Source organism: Pogona vitticeps, chromosome 5 (assembly GCF_051106095.1).
Source record: "Pogona vitticeps strain Pit_001003342236 chromosome 5, PviZW2.1, whole genome shotgun sequence".
Taxonomy (NCBI): domain Eukaryota; kingdom Metazoa; phylum Chordata; class Lepidosauria; order Squamata; family Agamidae; genus Pogona; species Pogona vitticeps.
In genome coordinates, this window is record NC_135787.1 from 169,797,547 (window position 1) to 169,816,603 (window position 19,057).

The 19,057-nt window shown below is 38.7% G+C and overlaps 1 protein-coding gene across 1 annotated transcript in view; it reads right to left on the bottom strand.

Moving 5' to 3' along the window:
• Positions 1 to 2,553: 2,553 nt before the first annotated feature.
• The window catches only part of ABTB3 (ankyrin repeat and BTB domain containing 3), a 272,906-nt gene continuing 256,402 nt past the window's right edge, over positions 2,554 to 19,057 (bottom strand). The window contains exons 12-17 of the mRNA XM_020803657.3: positions 13,560 to 13,665; positions 11,260 to 11,362; positions 9,300 to 9,381; positions 7,944 to 8,012; positions 6,673 to 6,786; positions 2,554 to 4,045 (exon numbers count right to left, since the gene is read on the bottom strand). Coding sequence (XP_020659316.3) covers positions 3,836 to 4,045; positions 6,673 to 6,786; positions 7,944 to 8,012; positions 9,300 to 9,381; positions 11,260 to 11,362; positions 13,560 to 13,665 — 684 coding nt within the window. The 3' untranslated portion in view covers positions 2,554 to 3,835. The remainder of the gene's footprint in view (positions 4,046 to 6,672; positions 6,787 to 7,943; positions 8,013 to 9,299; positions 9,382 to 11,259; positions 11,363 to 13,559; positions 13,666 to 19,057) is intronic.

Here is a 19,057-nt window from a genome sequence, read left to right on the forward strand (position 1 = left end):
AAAGCACACATACACATCCCATTCAGATTATGGGCCACCCCTTAAAAAATGCCTCATGTTTTACCAAACCACTAAACTAAGATGCTTAGTAGCAGATTAGGATCAAAATACCTATAAATCCGATAAACTCAAGCAAAATGTCAGACCTCTTGTGGTTTCAATGGGGCAAGCTGGTCTTGATGGAAGAATATAGAGGAATCCTGGAGGGATTCTAGAATAAGAAGTCACTTCAGAGAGCAAACTTTCTCTGTTTGCATTTGCCCTTTAGCATCTATTCATGGCATCGCTATTTGCAATTCAAGCATTAAGGTAAGTGGAGAGAAAGAAATTGAAGGAGAATGTTTTGACTTTCCTGTCCGCTTAGTCCAGTGACCTCATTGCCACTGGACTGCCAGGAACCCAGTGGTAGGATCCAGAACATACACACAAAAATCAAACAGTTGGCAGTATGGCATAAGAAAGCCACAATGTTTTATATACTGCATCATTCTCATGGCAGTAAAGGACGTAGTCACACATCATTGGAATCTAAATAATCCCCCTGGTGTAAGAATAACATTTCATCCATCAAATACCACTTTGGGGATTATGCAGCTACACTGAAATAGTGGTATAGAGCAAGCTAAACCTCCTCATTTGGTCTCTCATCACATCTGGGCATTCTTTGGCTCTGCACCCCAAAAGGGGGGACTTGGCTTGCTGAAGTCACAGCTACTCTTGTGCCAGGGGAAATGCCAAGGAGCTGAACCTACAAAGGCTGGGGGTGAGAGGAAGAAAGGCAAGGTCAGCAGGCAATCAGGCAGTGAGGAGACTGGCCATGCCACCCAATGAAAAGTCAAATGAAAACAGACAAACAAAAAGCATAAGGCGCAACTTGGATATGAAGTCCCCAGAAGGCACCTCACCTGCCTTCAAGTCTGGAAATGGGTTTCTTCCTATTATCTCAGGATCTAAACTTTTGTGCAATCATCTTTAAGTAAAAAGTCAGTGATTACTAAATACTCCTTATTAAGGGGGTCTACCTAGACCAGCAGTGGGTGGTCTTCACGCTCATGCAATCTATCTTGTATTTTACTGGGTCTCCAAGATCAGACAACTGACGCCTTCTACAAAAAAAGATTTATTTTGTTGCTGCTAATCTTTGCCAATCTACTGCAAATCTTCTAGAGGTCCACCAATACACCCTGATTTACCTTGTGCCCAATCATGGCCTATGGGCTTTATCTTTCTCTCCCATCCTTGATTCCCAAAGGCCAGCTCCAGTAAAAAGTTCGCTTTCAACAGTTTTCAGAAATTGTAATTTAGAATACTTTTGTCTTTTCAAATTTGCACACAAATAATGTCACAAAATGTTTACTCAGGTTTTTTTGAACACCTGTTATCTATCCCATGTCAACAAAGTTTGCACATGATACATTCTAGTGACTCCTGTTGTCACTTGTGAAACTACCCGTAAATCTTTTTCTTGCTGCATTGTTTGCCATTACTATTGGACAACTTGGCAGTTAATGCACACAAGGCTTTCAAATGCCATTGGCAGCTTACTACAACCACCCAGTGTTATTGTCCTTCTATTTTCTAACACCTGAGAAAACACTGCAAATGCTAATGGAAGCACCCCAAGGAACCTTAATAACATTGGTCAGCTTCCCTGCCCCTCAGTACTGCAATGTGTACAAAAGGGCAAGTCACCGATTGCAACGGCTGGCCCTACCACTGGGTGAAGTAGGGCAACTGCCTTAAGTGGCAGATTCGGGTGGATGGCAGCAGCCCCATATCTGTCAACTCTGCATCTACCTTCTAGCCGTTTGTCTTTCTTGGAGCGCCATGTGCTCCATAACCAACACTGCACCCTCTAAGCTAGGTTGTTCCCCTTGTCTGTGATGGAGAACACTACCGTACTGCCAGTGTGTTTAAGGAAAATTCAACTGCCAGCCCAGTCAGCTTTTGTACAAACAATAGAGAAGAGTACTATTCTGTCCTCTGTCTCAGACAGCAAAATGTCCTGGACTGGTTCCAGGAATTAGAGAGGAAGGCGTGTTACTTCATTATTTAGTCACCAAGCTGTCCCTTAAAGGAACATTAGGCAATTTTGCAGTGTTGTATAAGTGATCTTAAAATGACTAAGAGGATTTGAAGTTCAGAACCACAGAACAGCCTCTTGTTCTCTTGTTGTCTTATATAAAAACTGAATTCCTAAAGAAATTTCAAAAACCTGTAAATGTGAGTTAGCACCTTTGTAAAAAGACCCAGGATCTACCTTGCACTATTACTACGAACATTTCTAAAGTTTATGAACCAGCCATAATTTTTCTGAGGGCGCAGGCCAATTCACACAGTTCTGCCAAAGAACAAACAGAATGATAAAGATTCTGCTGGAACCAGTCTTTGCATTAGTCCTTGCAAAACTGATCAAATGTGAGTGGTCAAGAATTAGTGTGGCACTTAACAGTTTGTTTAAAATATGTCACTAAATAACTCAATACCTGTTACAGGCCCTTGTAAGTAGATAACCTACTCATTCTCAATTCACAGCAAGAAATCACTCTATAGTACATATTCAATATATAATTAAAATAAATCATCTTCATCATAGCCTTTGCCTAGTAGCAAAATACTAACATTTCCCTTGAATAAAGACCCCAGATTGACCCCTCTCATATAATAATTAGAAATCATTGTCTTTAAAACTTTTCTTTGTGGGAACTTGTGCACTCAAAAAATAAAACCCTGAAATACAACTTCACAAATGGAGCTTGACGAAGAACTAACATTGCATCATCTTTTTTTCCCTTGGAAAAATTAAGCACAAACATAACAGTTCACAGGTACCATTACCATGCAAATGCATGTCAAATTGCATTGCTGTTTTAAACTCCAAATCACAATTAGCATGCAGACTTTTCCCAAACCAAAACTACTGAGTCCTTGATAATTGCACCTCTTTGGTGTAACCATAGCCATCCAGGCAGGATTATACCACTTTTAAGTAAAGAAGAATATGAGCAGGATCATTTTCAGATGAATGCTTACATAGTGTACATTTTACCATATTAAAAACAAACCCTAAAGCAAAAACAAATCCCGAACTTAACGTGTTGCTTACATTCTCCAATATATTTCTGCTGAAAACAACATCTGGAATTTAAGGAGGAGGAACTTGACTACAAGGCCACCCAGTCTTTTTTAAACAAAAAAAGAAAAAAGAAAAAAAGAAAAGAAGTTCCCACCACTAGAAATCTGCCTATATATATACACACATATATATGTATATTTATATATACACATATATATTCATTTATAACAGTCTTACCGCTTCTTTGACTCTTACTAAAGAGCAGCTACCAGGTCATGTGTTTCTTAAGTGCACATACAATGGACAATGCAGTAGGAAAAGTACAAGTCTCACAAAAAAAAGAAGAAGAAGAAGAAGAAGAGGAAGAAGTTTATGTCACTGTGTAACAAAAACAACCTGATGTGTTGGTTTTGTCAAATAATTGTTCCATGGCATCCTTGCTCTATTTGGGGTTTCTGCTCTTTACCAGGGTGTATGGCCCACCCTTCGTTGGCAATCACCGCAAGACCACGTGTCCGTTCAGAACCTGAACAGCAGCAGTTCACATGACAGCAATACATCCTTGCAATTCCAAAAATGCATAGGAGTCACATGTACCACACCCTCTTGCACAAGAGAAGATTCAAGTAAGTGACAGCACCTTTGGCCCAAAACTGCAGTGTAATACTCCGGTAGGAAAAAGAAAGTTGTGTATCTGCAACAGCAACATTTCCCTTGCAGTGCCTTTTTTTCCTCAAAACTCCACACCCTTCCTGAACTTTATACAATGGAGCCTTTTGAAGATGACAAATGAATGGACTGGATGCGTGTTGCCAACGTCCTCTGTAAATCTTGTAGTACATTTGGGCCGGACGAGTCTCCGTTCTTGTCATACAGCAGCTGCTTAAAAGCTTCATTTTCAATTAGAACCATCATGTTTTTAAGAAAGTAACCCTCACAATAAGAAGCCAGTTCTGTGACTCCAAGAAACTGGAGAAGGGAAGTGAGGGTGGGGAAAGAAACGAGACAAAGAAAAACCAGTTTTAGTCAGGTCATAGCACAGATACAGGCTGAAAGTAAAAGATTCATACAACTAGTTCTGCAGCCCCAGTAAAACTATGGGGCTGTGTTTCTCAGGCCCCGCCCCACATGCAACATGGCAAAGTACTTTTAAAACCAAAGGGGCTTTTAGATTCTTGCCTCAATACCTTTGGCAATGAATGGCCCAAATCTTGTTGCATAGTGTAGTATATCACACTAGAGTAGACTCATTGAATCAATGGCGAGTCAACTCCTCCATTGATTCACTGGGCCTACTCTTTTGCAATAAGATTTCAGCCAAAGAGTGGCAGAAAAGAAAAGCATCCCCAATGGCTGGACGAGAACTTGGGAGTTGACTTATGTCTTCCGCATTAGTGTTTCTCTTTTCTTTCTCTTCAGTGAAAGAACAACAATAACAACAAAAACACCAAAACCCATACATCATCACAGAGGACAGTAAGGCTTTTTGCACAGAAACTGGCTGCATTTGCTAGGAGTGAGTGGGAAGAATGCCCCTAGAGAGCATGGCTAGTCTGTGCAGATAGCTTTTGTCAGTGCAGTGAATGGCTACAATAAAACTTTTAAAAACAAAACAAAACAGAGGGATAAACGGAGGGCCACCTTATCCAATCTCTCTGTGAAGCTTCAGTAATCAGGTGCCATTAATGTTGTGACAAGAGAAAACACAGCAGGCTTCCATATGCTAGTGGCAAGCATGAATGGGATTCCAGATCCTTATGCTAGCTCCACTGAGCTCAAAAGAGCTAATGACTCACAGCCGAAGGCCATTTAAAAAGGGTAGGACTGAAGTAGAGGTTAAGTTGAAAAATTAAATTGAAGAAGAATGGCCTTGAACTAATACAGAGCAATATGGACCAATCATCCTATAAAACTATGATATAAAGAAAAAGAGAAATAACAGAACTGCAGCTCTTCCTTAAAGTATCAAAACTGGAAACCATGCTTTGACAAACATAATTTAAGCAGATGTGCTGAGCCATGTTAGGACTCGAGTTGTTACAAAATGGGGCTTCGTCTTGGTTCATGGGTCATCAAACGTGACAACCCATGACCCATGAGTTGTCCCCCCAGTGGCCCAATGAACCACGAATCAATTTGTCAGTTTGTCAGGTCTTTTTGTTTTAGACCGCCCATGGGGCTATAAAAAAAAATGTCCACCCCCCACAGCCTTCCTATGCCACGTGGCATAGGAGGAGGAGGGAAGGGATCAAAGCAATCCCCCAGCCCTGCTGCCTTTGCAAAGGTAGCGGACCTGGGCAATCGCTTTGATCCCTTCCCTCCTCTTCCTATGCTGCACTGGCATAGAAAGAGGAGGAAAGGAGAACCAAACCATCCCCCAGCCCTGGGGGGTGGGAATCCCTTCGGGCAGGCTTTAGCAAGCTGCCCAAACAGAAAATCCCTCTCTGCTTATGCCCCCGAGGAACAGCTGATCTGCGGGGGGCATAAGCAGATAGGGATAGAGGAAGGGACGAATATAAAAGGGTTATATTCATTGCTTTGTATTTGTTGGGGGTCTCTGAACCCCAAAAATATAAAGCAATGAATATCTGATGCATCAGGGATATTCACTGAATATCCCAGTTTGTTTTTATATTTGTCCCCATGTCTAGTTACAAGCTTTGAATTTTTATTTCCACAGTGGAACTGTGATGATGTCAAAGTACAGATGACCATTACTTGCAAAGTCTGCCATCTTGCAGATTGGGGTACAGTCTGGGACTGAGATAAGATGGCTTGATGTGAACCGACACTCAGTAAGATTGAGTGGCAAGCTTACAACTCATGTTCTTGACTTCTAAATGATGACAGTTCTCAAATATGCTCTTAGTTGGCTTGTTACCTGTATATCTTGCCTTTCTTCTATTGAGTCCAAGGCAGCATGGATTACTGGCTTGGACTCTTACTTTCCACTTTATCCTGACAATAACCCTATGAAATAGATTAGGTTGAAGGAATACTGTAAATTCAAGTAAGTGAATTTTATGGCTGAGTATGGATTTCAAATCGTATCTTTTGAGTCCTGGTCCAACACTCTAATTATGACATCACTCTGATTCTCATATGTTCCATTTCTTTTTTTTCCTTTCATGAGGGCAAATGAAAGACTTGATTGTTGAGTCTGGAGGGAGATATACAATTAGACGCATGGACCTTGCAAAGACTACATGAACAACAATCATATTTCTATCTCAGTATAGTTTTTCACTTGCCAATGGGTTTTAATTTGTGGACACAAAAGGGAGGGAAAACTTTTAGGGCCGGCTTGAGATTTGAAGGGACCTTTTGAACAGGTCCTGTAGTGGCCCACACCAAGTTGGTCAAGCCCACGTCTTCATATTGCAACATAAATGCTTGTGCTTCACCAATAGGCACCGAGGCCCCACTGTAATTCTCCATAACACACAATGGCAAGGCAACATTGTGGTCATTATAGCCCACGAAAAAGAGGCACAGGACAGCAGCAGCAACAACAGGGGCTCAGCAGCTGCCCAAGGAGACCTCGTGCTTGTATTATACATACATCAATGGGGAAGTATGAGCAATGATGTTATTACCTTGGCATGATTATAAATATCCACACAATTTTCTGTGTTGATACTTTTTGCACAGATGATCTCACAGTGTCGCTGCAGTGCTTCAAGCTGGAAAAATTTAGCTGCAGATAGAAGCTGAAAGGCAGGAGAAAATATTATTACAGCTTCTTCGTAGGAAGGAGAAGAGTTGTTTTTTGGGGAGGGCAGGATATGAGGACAAGTTTCTTCTCTACCCCCAACCTCTTCTGACTTTCTCATTTACTGTTTTCCTTTTCATGCTGTCTGAATACAGCGTTCAAAGATATTAAGGTTTGTATTACAACTGTGCAATACATCGTTCTCCTCATTTCTTCATCACTAACTATTAAAAAGAAGGAACAGTGTGGTTGAAACTAAACTGATGCAAATCAGCCTATTCTTTTTTCCTCCCAATACAGACTTTTTTCCTCTGCCATCGCGGGCTTCAACCTATTTCACAGCCCAAGAGGACTACTATCAACCAGCCAACCATAGCAAATGTCAGACTATGAGAAGAAAAAATGTAGAAGTTTATAATTGTGTCTAAATGAATAAAAGGGTAAGAAACAAGGAACAAGTCCGCTGCCATTTTGCAGTCTTGTGTTCATTTTTTTCCTTTCCTAAAGAGCATTTGCAGGTACTTGTATTGCTTAAAAATCATATAACATCTCTTTAATCACTGTAGATGCACCCATAGACAAGGACAGACTATCATACCACCTTTCAAATTATTATTCTTACTCAGCTCAAATATTTAAGCAAAGTAAAAGAAGGATAGAATGAAAATTTGATTTTTTTTTCATTATAAATAGTGAAACATTAGAACCATGAGTAAACACGAGAAACTCCTAGTTCCATCTGAAATCTCCAAAATGTGTCACCAATGTCACTTGATATATGACATCATCATCATCATCTTAGAACTGCAAAGCTGAAAGGGACCCTATGGATCATCAAGTCCAGCCCCCATTAAGGAGGCACAGTGGAGAATAGAACCTACAACCACAGAGATTAACTGGGGTACAGCATTAACAACATATCATCTTAAAACACTGCTACTTATTCTTAACTGTATTTCTATTGCATCTTTAATACTCTAAGTTATCACAGTTAATAAATTAGTTGTTTATATAAAGACGTTTCAAAGCCTGTCATACTTTTGAGACTGCAACAGAGCATAATAAAGCAGAGTTTGGGGAAATCTACTCTTTTTTTATATAGTAGTGTTTGTTTTAAAAGTAGCAAATCAACAGTAGGTGGAAAATGCTTCTTACCTCCATTATTTCATTATTTTTAATGAGAAGTGACTCTGCACCTCCATAGTAGAGATACTGCATAATAAGCTGAAACAACATGAAAGAAATTGATAGATCACAAGAAGGCATGTCTCCACCCTGTCTCAAATTACAGTACTTATTATTAGAGCAAAATTTGCTTGGGAGACATTTCTATACAAAGAGAAAAGGGCTACAGCCATGGTATGCCAAAAGGCCACAGAAGAAAAAGCCTATTAGAAAATTGTACGATGGCATCCCATTTTTAGCTTTTCGTGTCTTAGAATACCTGTACGTATTTTAGCATTCTGTAACATTTTTCAGTTACTTGTCAATAAAGGCAACTTCCCAGTTAGCATACAATTTTTTTTAACAGCAGACCTAGCAGGAAGAAATTTAGTATGTTTCCTGCTATGAATTTCTGTTGGTATTAAAGGCACAGGAGTCCTTCAAGGAAAAAAAAAGGCAACAATTAACTGATATAATACTTAAAAGATAAAATCAAACAGCTCACTTACAAATGTTTAGTTTTTGTTTGATTTTACCCCTTTTACAGTTTCTATTCTTAGCCTAAAACTGAAAAGAAGAGTGTCCTCAAAATGCAAGGGAGCTCCTAACTGATATTGGGCCTTGTCTCCTTCCCATGTGTAATTCTCTCAATCCAGATTGGGGACTAATGTATTTATTTCACAATTATACAAAACAGAGTCAGGTTGACATCATGTTGCATTTCATGGAACATGCAGTTTGATCTTCAGCAAGCCTATAAAATGCACAGCAAGGATAAGCAAAAGATGAAAGGAATGACGAGTCTTGCTCTTGATGTATCCTTCAATCAGGTGATCAAACAAAACATAACAAAACAATTTTGAAATTGGAACCAGATTCAAAAAATATGAGGATGAGACTATTAACCCTAAAAGGCAGGGAAGATAAATTCAGACTTGTGTGACCCCACCTAATGAAATTTTAGGGGAGACAAGGGTCATAAACGAGAATGCACAGCAACCAAGAAAAGCATCTGTACAAACTGCTTCTCTGTTTGGCTTCATCTGCATTAAATAATGGATCAAATAATTGAGTTTCTTAGTGGAGTGGGGTATCATGGGGCTGGATTCCAATTTCTTTAGTTTGGTATGGATTTTTTATAAACATTATTACACTGCAACATTGATTATGCGCATGGACCATAAAATAGCGAAATGCCATTTGGCTCCAGTTGGTACTGTAATTCAAATGTTGCAGCTGAAAAGCCCTTTAAGCTTTACTTGTTGATTCCTTATATTATTATTTTTCCCTTTCACTGATTGCCATGAGCTAATTTATACAGAAAGACCTTCAGGCACTGAATGTTACCTGGAAAATGTGATACTTCACGTAGCTGATTTCAATAAAAGTGCTGTCAGATGTAGGTTTGCTGGACAAAAGAGCTTTAAACCTAGGCAAAAACATTCCAAGACAGATTTTTGCTATTTGAAAACAGATAATGAAAATAAGACATCATTAAATAAATTGTTAAGTTCGGAAATACTTGTGTGTGCATCAGTTTAGTATTATGCCCACATTTCATAGTTTCTACTTAACTATTGCAGACCAATATATATGGAGAGATTATTAGGGTGCCCAGTGCAGAAAAATGAAACAATGTGTTGGCTGCCCAACTTGTCAACTGTAGCAGTACATTTAATCAAGGTCCGATGGATAACCTTATGCAAGTGAAAATACTTCCATGCTAAGATAAACTGCTAAGTGCTACAATTCATCATGGCAGTCTTTTGTGCATGTGTGCACATAACCCTTTCTTTTATCTCATCCACAGCACAATCAGGCAGACATTTAGCCTGGTGTTTGGACCACTGCAGAGATGCACTGACGCACTCTTAAAAGATGGCGATCAGATGCCATATTTGCTACCGTGAACCAGCCCACCCCCAGAGAATTCCTACCCAAATCTTTCTGGCACCGTCAAGGAGTTTCTACTTTTTTGGTGGGGGTAGAATCACTTTACTTTGGTTCATTTCCAGCACATGTGATCGCCAGGAACAGACCAAAGGAAGTCTTTGTCTTTTAATTTGCCAATACCATGACGTGGTAAATAAAGCAAATGAAACACTTCCTTAGCTCTGTGGAAATGTTTAATGTCCAAAGGCAGTGTGATGAGGCTGCCTCTGGAAAGCCAGGTTCTCCTTTGTGTGCACAACATGTGTGTGTGAGGGGGGCTGGCTTGGCTTGGCCTGGCTTTTTAAAAGGGACAAGCAGAGCTGTGAATGGGTGGGTGGGTAGACATACTGAACTGGCTTTTTAAAAGGGCCAAGCAAAGCAGTGGCAGCAGCAAGCAAAGATGGGATGGGGATTTTTGTCTGCTTTCTCGAATAGCTCTTTAAAAGACAGCAAACAAAAATTCCCCTTGTTCTGGGCTCTTCAGCTCTGAACAAGGGGAATAGGGCCAATGGTTGTTGTGGGTTTTTCAGGCTCTTTGGCGGTATTCTGAAGGTTGCTCTTCCTAACATTTTGCCAGCCTCTGTGGCCGGCATCTTCAGAGGACAGCACTCTGTGCTCTGGAATAGGGCCACTTTAGCTCCATATGCTATTGGAATGCAAAGACTGCACCAAATGTCATACTGGACCTCTTAGCGACCCTGTTCAGTCTTTTCCAGCCTGCTCCAAACCAGGTGTATAGACAGTCTACTTTTCCGTTCTGATGGAAGGTCTATCGGTCTCCTTTTCCGTTCAGACCCTTGTGCAAGGCAACACTGCAGTAAGAAAATCACCTCATTTTTCTCTTTTTTCCCCATCCAATCCCTGATCTACCTCAGAACTAACAAATGGCAGGTCTGACTCCATACCCTCAAAGGCTCCTTTAGTAGCACTGATCATAGTTACTGCCCCATCATTAAAGAGAGCCATCAGAAAGAGTGAGAACCTACGGCAAAAAGTGAGTGAAAGCAAGAGGAAGTGAGAGTCCTGTTTTTGAAGTGACTAGAAGCCCCTAGTGACCCATGGACTTTGGCTGTTATTCTAACAAAGGCAGGAAAATAATTCAGCTGCTTAGCAGAGCTCCTCATGAATATTCCACATCCCCTCTGTCTCATACATAGCCATACCCCCTTGTTCTGAAGCCCAAAGCTTGCTCATGTGAACCGTTCTAGGCTACAATCCACTGGGAACCTCTCTAATTTGTGAATCGTTCCATAGTTCTGAAATATAACCTTGACTGCAAGTCCCTGTTGGACAACCTTTAAAAGTATCCTGCCCTGTATTTCCCCAAAATACTCAAATTAAGTTTTGTAATTTCAAAATAAATTCACATATTTACCTTTGGGATGCAGTATATAGTAATACTCTGTGTGCATAAAATGGTCTTCCTTCCACAAGAAATGTAACATCTGACATTTCCTTATTGTTAAGGAAATGGGGATCTGGATACAAGAAAGAAAATAGATGGTAAGACATTTTAGCTGTATGTTGAACCACGTATATTTGATTCTAATGTTGAAAACATCAAAAGTAAAGCGTGCTGCTTATATACTGCCCCACAGCACTTAAAGCATTCTCTGGGCAGTTTACAAGTTAATTATGCAGGCTACATATTGCCCCCCCCCCGCGAGCTGGGTGCTCATTTTACCGACCTCGGAAAGATAGAAGGCTGAGTCAACATTAAGTCAGCTACCTGGGATTGAACCCCGGGTCATGAGCACAGTTTTAGTTGCAATATAGCAGTTTAACCACTGCGACACAAAGCGCTTCATGATAGTTTACGAAGTATGTTTATTTAATTATGTTTAAGAATTTGAATAATTTATTGTTTTTAGCTATCTTTTTTAATAATGGAAACTGCCTGGTTCTTTTTATGGAGAAAGGTGGGGTAATAAATAAATAAATAAATAAATAAATAAATAAATAAATAAATAAATAAATAAATAAATAAATAAATAAACAAACAAACAAACAAACAAACAAACAAACAAACAAACAAACAAACAAACAAACAAACAAACAAACACATTCCCTTTAAAATGGTTTCCTATTCCTAGAGCCTCATAGCACAGTGATTAGCACAGTGCGGCACTTCAGTGAAGATTCTGTTCATATCCTGCGTTTGATCCCGGGCTCAGGAAGCTGGATCGAGGTGGACTCAACCCTCCATCCTTTTGAGGTTGGTAAGTTGAGTACTTAGTTTGCTTGGCGGGGAGCAATAACTAAACTGTAAACCACCCAGAGAGAGCTTTAATCAATATGGAGTGATATGTGATATGAAAATAAGAAGAGGCCTATCAAAAAATAATTATTTTAAGAAAATATGGACTGTATTCCTAGAATGTGTATTTCAGAGAGGGAAGCGGTGTACGCCGAGGGAAGAAATAATGAATTTTTGGAAAGAAAATGGATTGAATGAATTTTAAAAATATTATTAATGCTTGTCCTGAGGGTGAAGGTTGTACTGGTGTATTATGTAATTGTATTTTATTGTGGTGTTAGGTTTATGTTGTTTAGGTTGGATGTTTGTTTGATAAAAATTTAAATTAAAAAATCACTATGGAGTAGCACACCGTTTGCCTTGTCCCAGCTTTATAGCATGCTAATGTTAAATGTGCTGAGTGACATAGGCAAGAGCAGTTTTTTCTTTCACTTTCTTCACTTCCTGTATTCCATTGTCTCTTAAATCACAATAAATACAGGGTAGCAACAAAGAAACAAGCGACGGCCCTAGCATCCTGGGGACCATGTTCTTACAATATGAATAGGGGAAAAAAAATAAGGAATTCTCCATCCTCCCCTTTTCGGTGTCCAGTCTGTTGTATATCCTCAGGAGAAACAGAGATAAGGGCCAAACTGGACAAAATGATGAAGAAAATCTTTTCGATTTTGGTACGACGCCTAAAGCCTGGATAAATGGATGACAACATTTTAATCTTCTGGAAAGTGTTTGGCCTCATGCAGAGGGAAGTAAACAACAAAATGCATGAGATGTCCTTCTGGTTGGCTCACTATTGGTGCATTTCACATATTAAAACATGACTGAGAAACTGTTGAGGACGGTAGAAAGGACGCATTCCCTAATGGATGTCAGTGCACACAGATGGCACTGAAAACAGTAAACTGGTACAGCTCTTGGAGCAATTGCTATTTCTCCCCATCCCCTGCCCTCATGTAAAATGCATACAGTGTTCACATTGAATTCTGAATGTGTTTGCACACACAGACACACAAAAATGCACACACACACAGAGTGCAGCTTTAGTTAGATTTCTATCTTATATATTGATTCTCTAAAACTTTTATTTTTTACCCTTTAAAAATTACCCAAGAGAGAATAGTAATAATTTCATGATTGATGCAAAGGTCAGCGTATAGCCACAGTGCAAATCCAGCTTGAAAAGATGATTATTTTCCTCTGTACTTGATCTGTACAAGTGTGTGTGTGTGTGTGTGTGTGTGTGTGTGTATGCACACACAAGAGAGAGAGAGAGAGCACGTGCATCTAATCTTAAAGTCTACTGCACTGCTGGGGCAGACTGAATATTAATATGAGCATCACCTGCATGTATTCTGCAGTGTCCCAAGCAAAGTTGGATAGACATGAGTTGCACAAGAGCACAGCCACAATACACTTACCTAAGCGAGATGTCTGCTTGCGTTTGATTTCAACAAGTTTGGGAATAGGATAGGGTCCATAGCAATGAGTGAAAATGGCAGCCAGCTGTTGACTGATAACTTCGTTCTAAAACAAAACAATTAAAAACCCACTAAATATAGGTTGATTAGATAAATCACTCTCAAGAATTGTCTAAATAACCCAATAATGAAAAAACAGGCACAGTTTAACTTGGTATTTTAACTTACTCTGCAATTGTCTTATGGAATAACTTCCCTAAGATAGATACCACTACATGAGGGCTGAGGAACATTCAGCCTAGCAGATATTTGGGACAACACTGCCCAACCCTCATTTTGTACACTGGCCATACTGGCCGGAAGTTAAGGAAGCTGAAGTCCAGAACAACTGGCAGGCAAAAACATACAGACTCCACACTCTATGAGATGCTCCTGTTGCTACTGAAGATGAGGACAATGGTACAAATATTTTAGGAGTATCCTAGGTGTGGCACTTCCTACCAGGGATGTTGTCAAGGCACTTTTCACACATGTCTACAAAGAATTAGTGGGTCTTCCAATGTCTGCACTTCTTTTTGAAATTCTGATAGTCTGTGTACCCTCTCATCCTTCCACTAAAACTATAATATATAAAGCAAAGAAAAAGTTAAAAGGTAGTTTTAATCCCCAAAGTCTTCAACTGAGGATTTGGGGGATAGTTAAATCCTGTTCTGGCATTCTGTTTGAAGGAGTGCTACACTTTCCCTTTTCCATTAACCTTCCCACTGCCTTCTGCATGTAAAGGGTACTTTTTGGTAGGGCTCTCTTATCCATGAGGGGTTTTTCATACATTAGTGTTCCATATTCTGCAGAAGAGCCTCCACATTAAAAAGGGGTTCTCCTACTACAAAAGTCACTGGTGTGGGGCTGGGCCTAATGCATTTCCATGTTCACTTAGCAATGGCAAAGAACACATAAGCCAGCCTCATGGGGCAGTACTTAGGAGAACACATGCTTTGCCTATTTCCATTCCCTGTCAACTCCAATTTAAAATATCAGAGAGCAGGTAAGGCAAAAGACCTCCATCTCAGAGACTTGAGAATTGATACCAGTCAGAGGTGACTAGATGAACAAATAGCCAAACATTGTACAGAACTATTTCCTGTGTTCCCAAACCAAGACAAACTGGTCATATCTCTTGAAAAGTTTAAATACAGAATGAATTTACCTAAAAGCTATATGGCAATATTGCCAGGGTGTTCCAATGCAACATTTATGTCAGCACCTCCAAATATCCTAAGTATCTGAGACTAATATAATGGTTTTAAACTGGTTTCCTAATGAGTGTAAACCTGCTTAGGTTAACATATATATTTGGGCTGCATATAGTAGGAAACAGTAATAACAATATTCCTTATGCTTTTACTTATTTATCTCAAAGCTCAGGCAAGTGTGCTTAATTATGTTGGTGTCTCAAGAGAAAAAGCCAACTTATTTTTTGGTATTACAGTACTGTATATCCAAAGGGAAGATAATGATAATCAGCCTATTACATTGAAAATAACAGCTAAATCTACGTGAGGAAAGCATCTTTTTCAGATTAGAGCCTAGCACAGAATCTCAAAAACATATGGGGTAGAAGAATGAAATGGCAAAAAAGTTATATGAAATTAAACAGAAGATTTTCAAAATTCAATGGTATGTACAAAATTAGGAAATACAATTTTATCTAGTATTATAATATAAATCTAGCATTGGAAATACACTAGCATATTTTTGAGAAAATGATATATATTTTAAAAAAACAGATGCAAATTCAAATCAAATAGAAGATAACAAAGTCTCCATTGTTTAACAGGAAATGTAGAATATTGAGAAAGAGGTTGAGAAGACAGATGAAAAAAGGACATTCACCACGTTAAGACTTACCGGTAAGTACATTTAAATAAATTTGAAAGTGTTCAAACCCAATTTTTCCATTCGATCATGAAAAAAACTACTTCAGTTTATTTAATAGAGCTAAATTGGATTCCAAAAAGATCTTTGGACTGATATATGTAAGGATGGTAAACTATTGCTCATGAAGAAAAGGAAGACTGCCTAAGATCAGCTTAGACTACTGAAACAAAGATCATCTGGGTATGGAAACTTCTGGTTGCAAAACCTGTCCAATCTTTCCCCCAAATTTACATTCTCTGATTCACTAAATCCACTGTTGAAAACTACCATTTATATTGTCAGACAAAGGGTATTTGATGTAAGAGAACAAATTGATATAATAATTCTTAGATCTCCAGAAACAGAAAATGGCTTGCTAGCACAAAATGACTGCAACAGTATGAGAAATATTTGACAGTCTATATGAAAATGCAATACCGGATAGCATACACATATTTAAGATTTCAGCAAATAGATCCTATGATGAAATGGAGTAAATTTCAGGGTAACTTGATAGAAGATAAGTTGTATGTATGTGGAGTTAGATACTTGAGGATCTAACTCATTATGGGCTTGAGTGCCACATAAAGACATATGAGAAAGATATTTACAGTCTGTTTTAAAGAGAATGAAATACAGGGATGTAACATAAAAACTGAGCTATTTATTACAAGCATCCAACCCATATGTGACACAAAGAGCTGTATTACTATATGTAGAGCAAAGTACCTGGCTACTATTAGTGTGAACTGTTATAAAGATTCAGAAACATTAATGTAAGCCTACTGAATGTAACCTTGTGGTTTTTATGGTAAAAGTCCCTAAATGTTATATTATTGTTGCCGGGATATTCCATTAACTGGAGTAAAGATCAGATGTGTATTTTAAAGTTTTATTATCATAAACTTGTATTGTTTTAGTGCAATGAACTGTGGATACATTTGATCTGAAGTGTTATAAAATCTATAGGTATAATGTAATCGTTTTGATGTAATAATTTTGTATATTTTATTTTATTTATATTGTAGTGCAGTGATTGAGAACTGATTGGCTGGTTGGTTTTAAACTGTAGAGGGGAAAAGACTTGGACCTGATTGCTATGGACTTATTAAATAGCTCATGCTAAAAAAAGAAGAAATCTCAAATGTGAATTTGTATCTTTTGTGCAGGTTTGGAGGAAAAAAAATCATAGTTTTATATATACACAAACCTTTTTGACATTAATGGAAATTGATCATAAGGACCCAAAGGCAGCCGTTTATTCAGATTTTCTTCTGTATAAAACTACCAGAAATCCAGTTTCTTTTGCATTTTCTTTCAAAGGAAATAAGATATGAGAAATATTTGCAGCAAGAAAAAGGTCATTTTATTTACAGAAATCTTGGCAGAGGGACAGTTAGAAACAGGAATGGGAGGGAGATCTTTGGTTTCACTTACAGAAAATCACTAGGTTGGGCTTCATGTGCTACAAACACTTTGAAATAAAACTGTTGTTCAAAGAGAATGGCAGAGAACACTATAGAAAGAGAACTAGGGAAAGAAAGCTTTGTTTGGGGGTGGGGGAAAGACAAAGCAAAATTGATCCAACTCTGTGTATCAGAAGCATGGCAACAATGGGGTAGCAAGAAGTCTATTCCTGAAATGGGTGATGAAAGAAGATGTTTTAAGAACAAAGGCTGGAGAAGAGATTTTTTCGAATCACTGCTCTTAGAACATCCTAGCCAGTTTGGCGACTGGCTATGCTGACTGGGGGATTGTGGGAATCACAATTCAACACTGCAAGCTCTTCCCATCTCTCTAAATGAAAATGACAATGATGTACACTTAGAGAATGAAGGGAGAGAGAAAAATCCAACAAACAAATAGACAATTTGCTAGAAAAATTGCATCTTATGAATGAAGTTAGATTTCGGAGTGGAGCAGAGTCAGTCTGCACAAAGGCGTACAGAAACACTTGTGATTCTCCCCAACAGTTTTCCTGTTGCAGAGGAACACAACGCATGCCATCCTCTGTTACATTCTTGTGGTACAATCCCAGAAGGATTCTAGCATAACATTCTTCTGAAACTAGAACAAGACTAAGAAAATTATGTAAGTGTATGAAAAGAGAAAGCCGATGCTAAGTAGCAAGACTAGTTAGAGCCCCAGCAAACAAAATTGGATAGTAGTTTTCATATTAGTCATATAATTATTGGTATAACCATTCACATACTAAATTGTGTTTCCTACTATCTTTCTCAGTGGCATGCAAAAGATTCATTACTAACCAGTGTATTTGAATACCTTTTACCAATAAAGTAAAATCAGTTCCAACCTATGCTTCTTTAGGTATCAAGTATACCTATATACCAGAGGTGGCTGATCAAACCCTCTTCCTGGTGGTGCTATGGAACTGTGCAGCTTGCCCACTATTGCACAGGTGGCAGGGTACATAGCCCCAATGACCACACACATCCTGAGTGATGTCAGATGGTCCTTCTCCTGGAAAGCACAGTGGAGATTTGAACCCACCCCCCCCAGTCTGGCTTTGGTTGGCTCAATTTTTAAATAAGCAACAATTGATAATGCTAACAAATGAATGTGGGGCAAAGCTAGTGAAGGTAAACACTAGACACTCCATATTTGATCCTCTATTTTATTAACTTTAAAAAAAAATTATATATTGTCCGTCTCCCCATACAAAGAACTCAACGTGGTTTACAACAGGCATTTAAAACAGGCATTTAAAACATAATAAAAACTCATTAAAAAGTGATTAAACAAAACAGGAATTAAAACCCATTAAAGCATTATTAAAATATACATTAAAATTAAAACACTAAAACTATCACCCGCTTTCCCATAAAGCATCTGAATTCAGGTGCCAAGCTCCTGCTTAAAAAGAAAAGTTTTTGCTTGCTGACAGAAGGATAGCAAAGAGAAAATCAAATGACCTTTCTCAAAGCCACTGAAAATGTCCTGTCTCATTTATTTCCTCATTAGAAGAACCTATAAAAGGTGCTGGGACAAAGAGAAGCACCTCCTCAATTATCTCAAGACTCATGTGGGCTCATATGGGGAGATATGCCCTTTCAGATAGTCAGGACCCTAGCTGCGCAGGACTTTATGGGTAAGAAACAGCACTTTGAATTAGTCCAGAAACAAATCGGTAGGTAGTGTAGTCCTTGTAACAGGAAAGTTACATGCTTCCTATATCCAGCTCTTGTTAGATAACAGCATGCAACATTTTGTAACAAGTTTAAATGTCCTAGTCATCTTATTTGTTTATTGATTTTATTTATATCCCATCTTTCTCCCACTGAAGGGGCTTAAGATACTGTACAACAGCTAAAAAATCTTCAAAGGCTGTTAAAAAATCATCAAATGCAGCCCATGTTGAGTTTCTGAACCATTGTCATATATAATTCATGTATGCAATGAATTATAACTGATTAAATGTGGCTTTGGACAACTTCGCCTCCATGATTAAGAAAGAAAGGTTACTTACCTGTAACGATGGTTCTTCAAGTGGTCATTCTGTGAATTCACACAAAGGGTTAATACCAGCGCCAGCGTTGGGCCTCTCGGAACGTTTTCTAGCT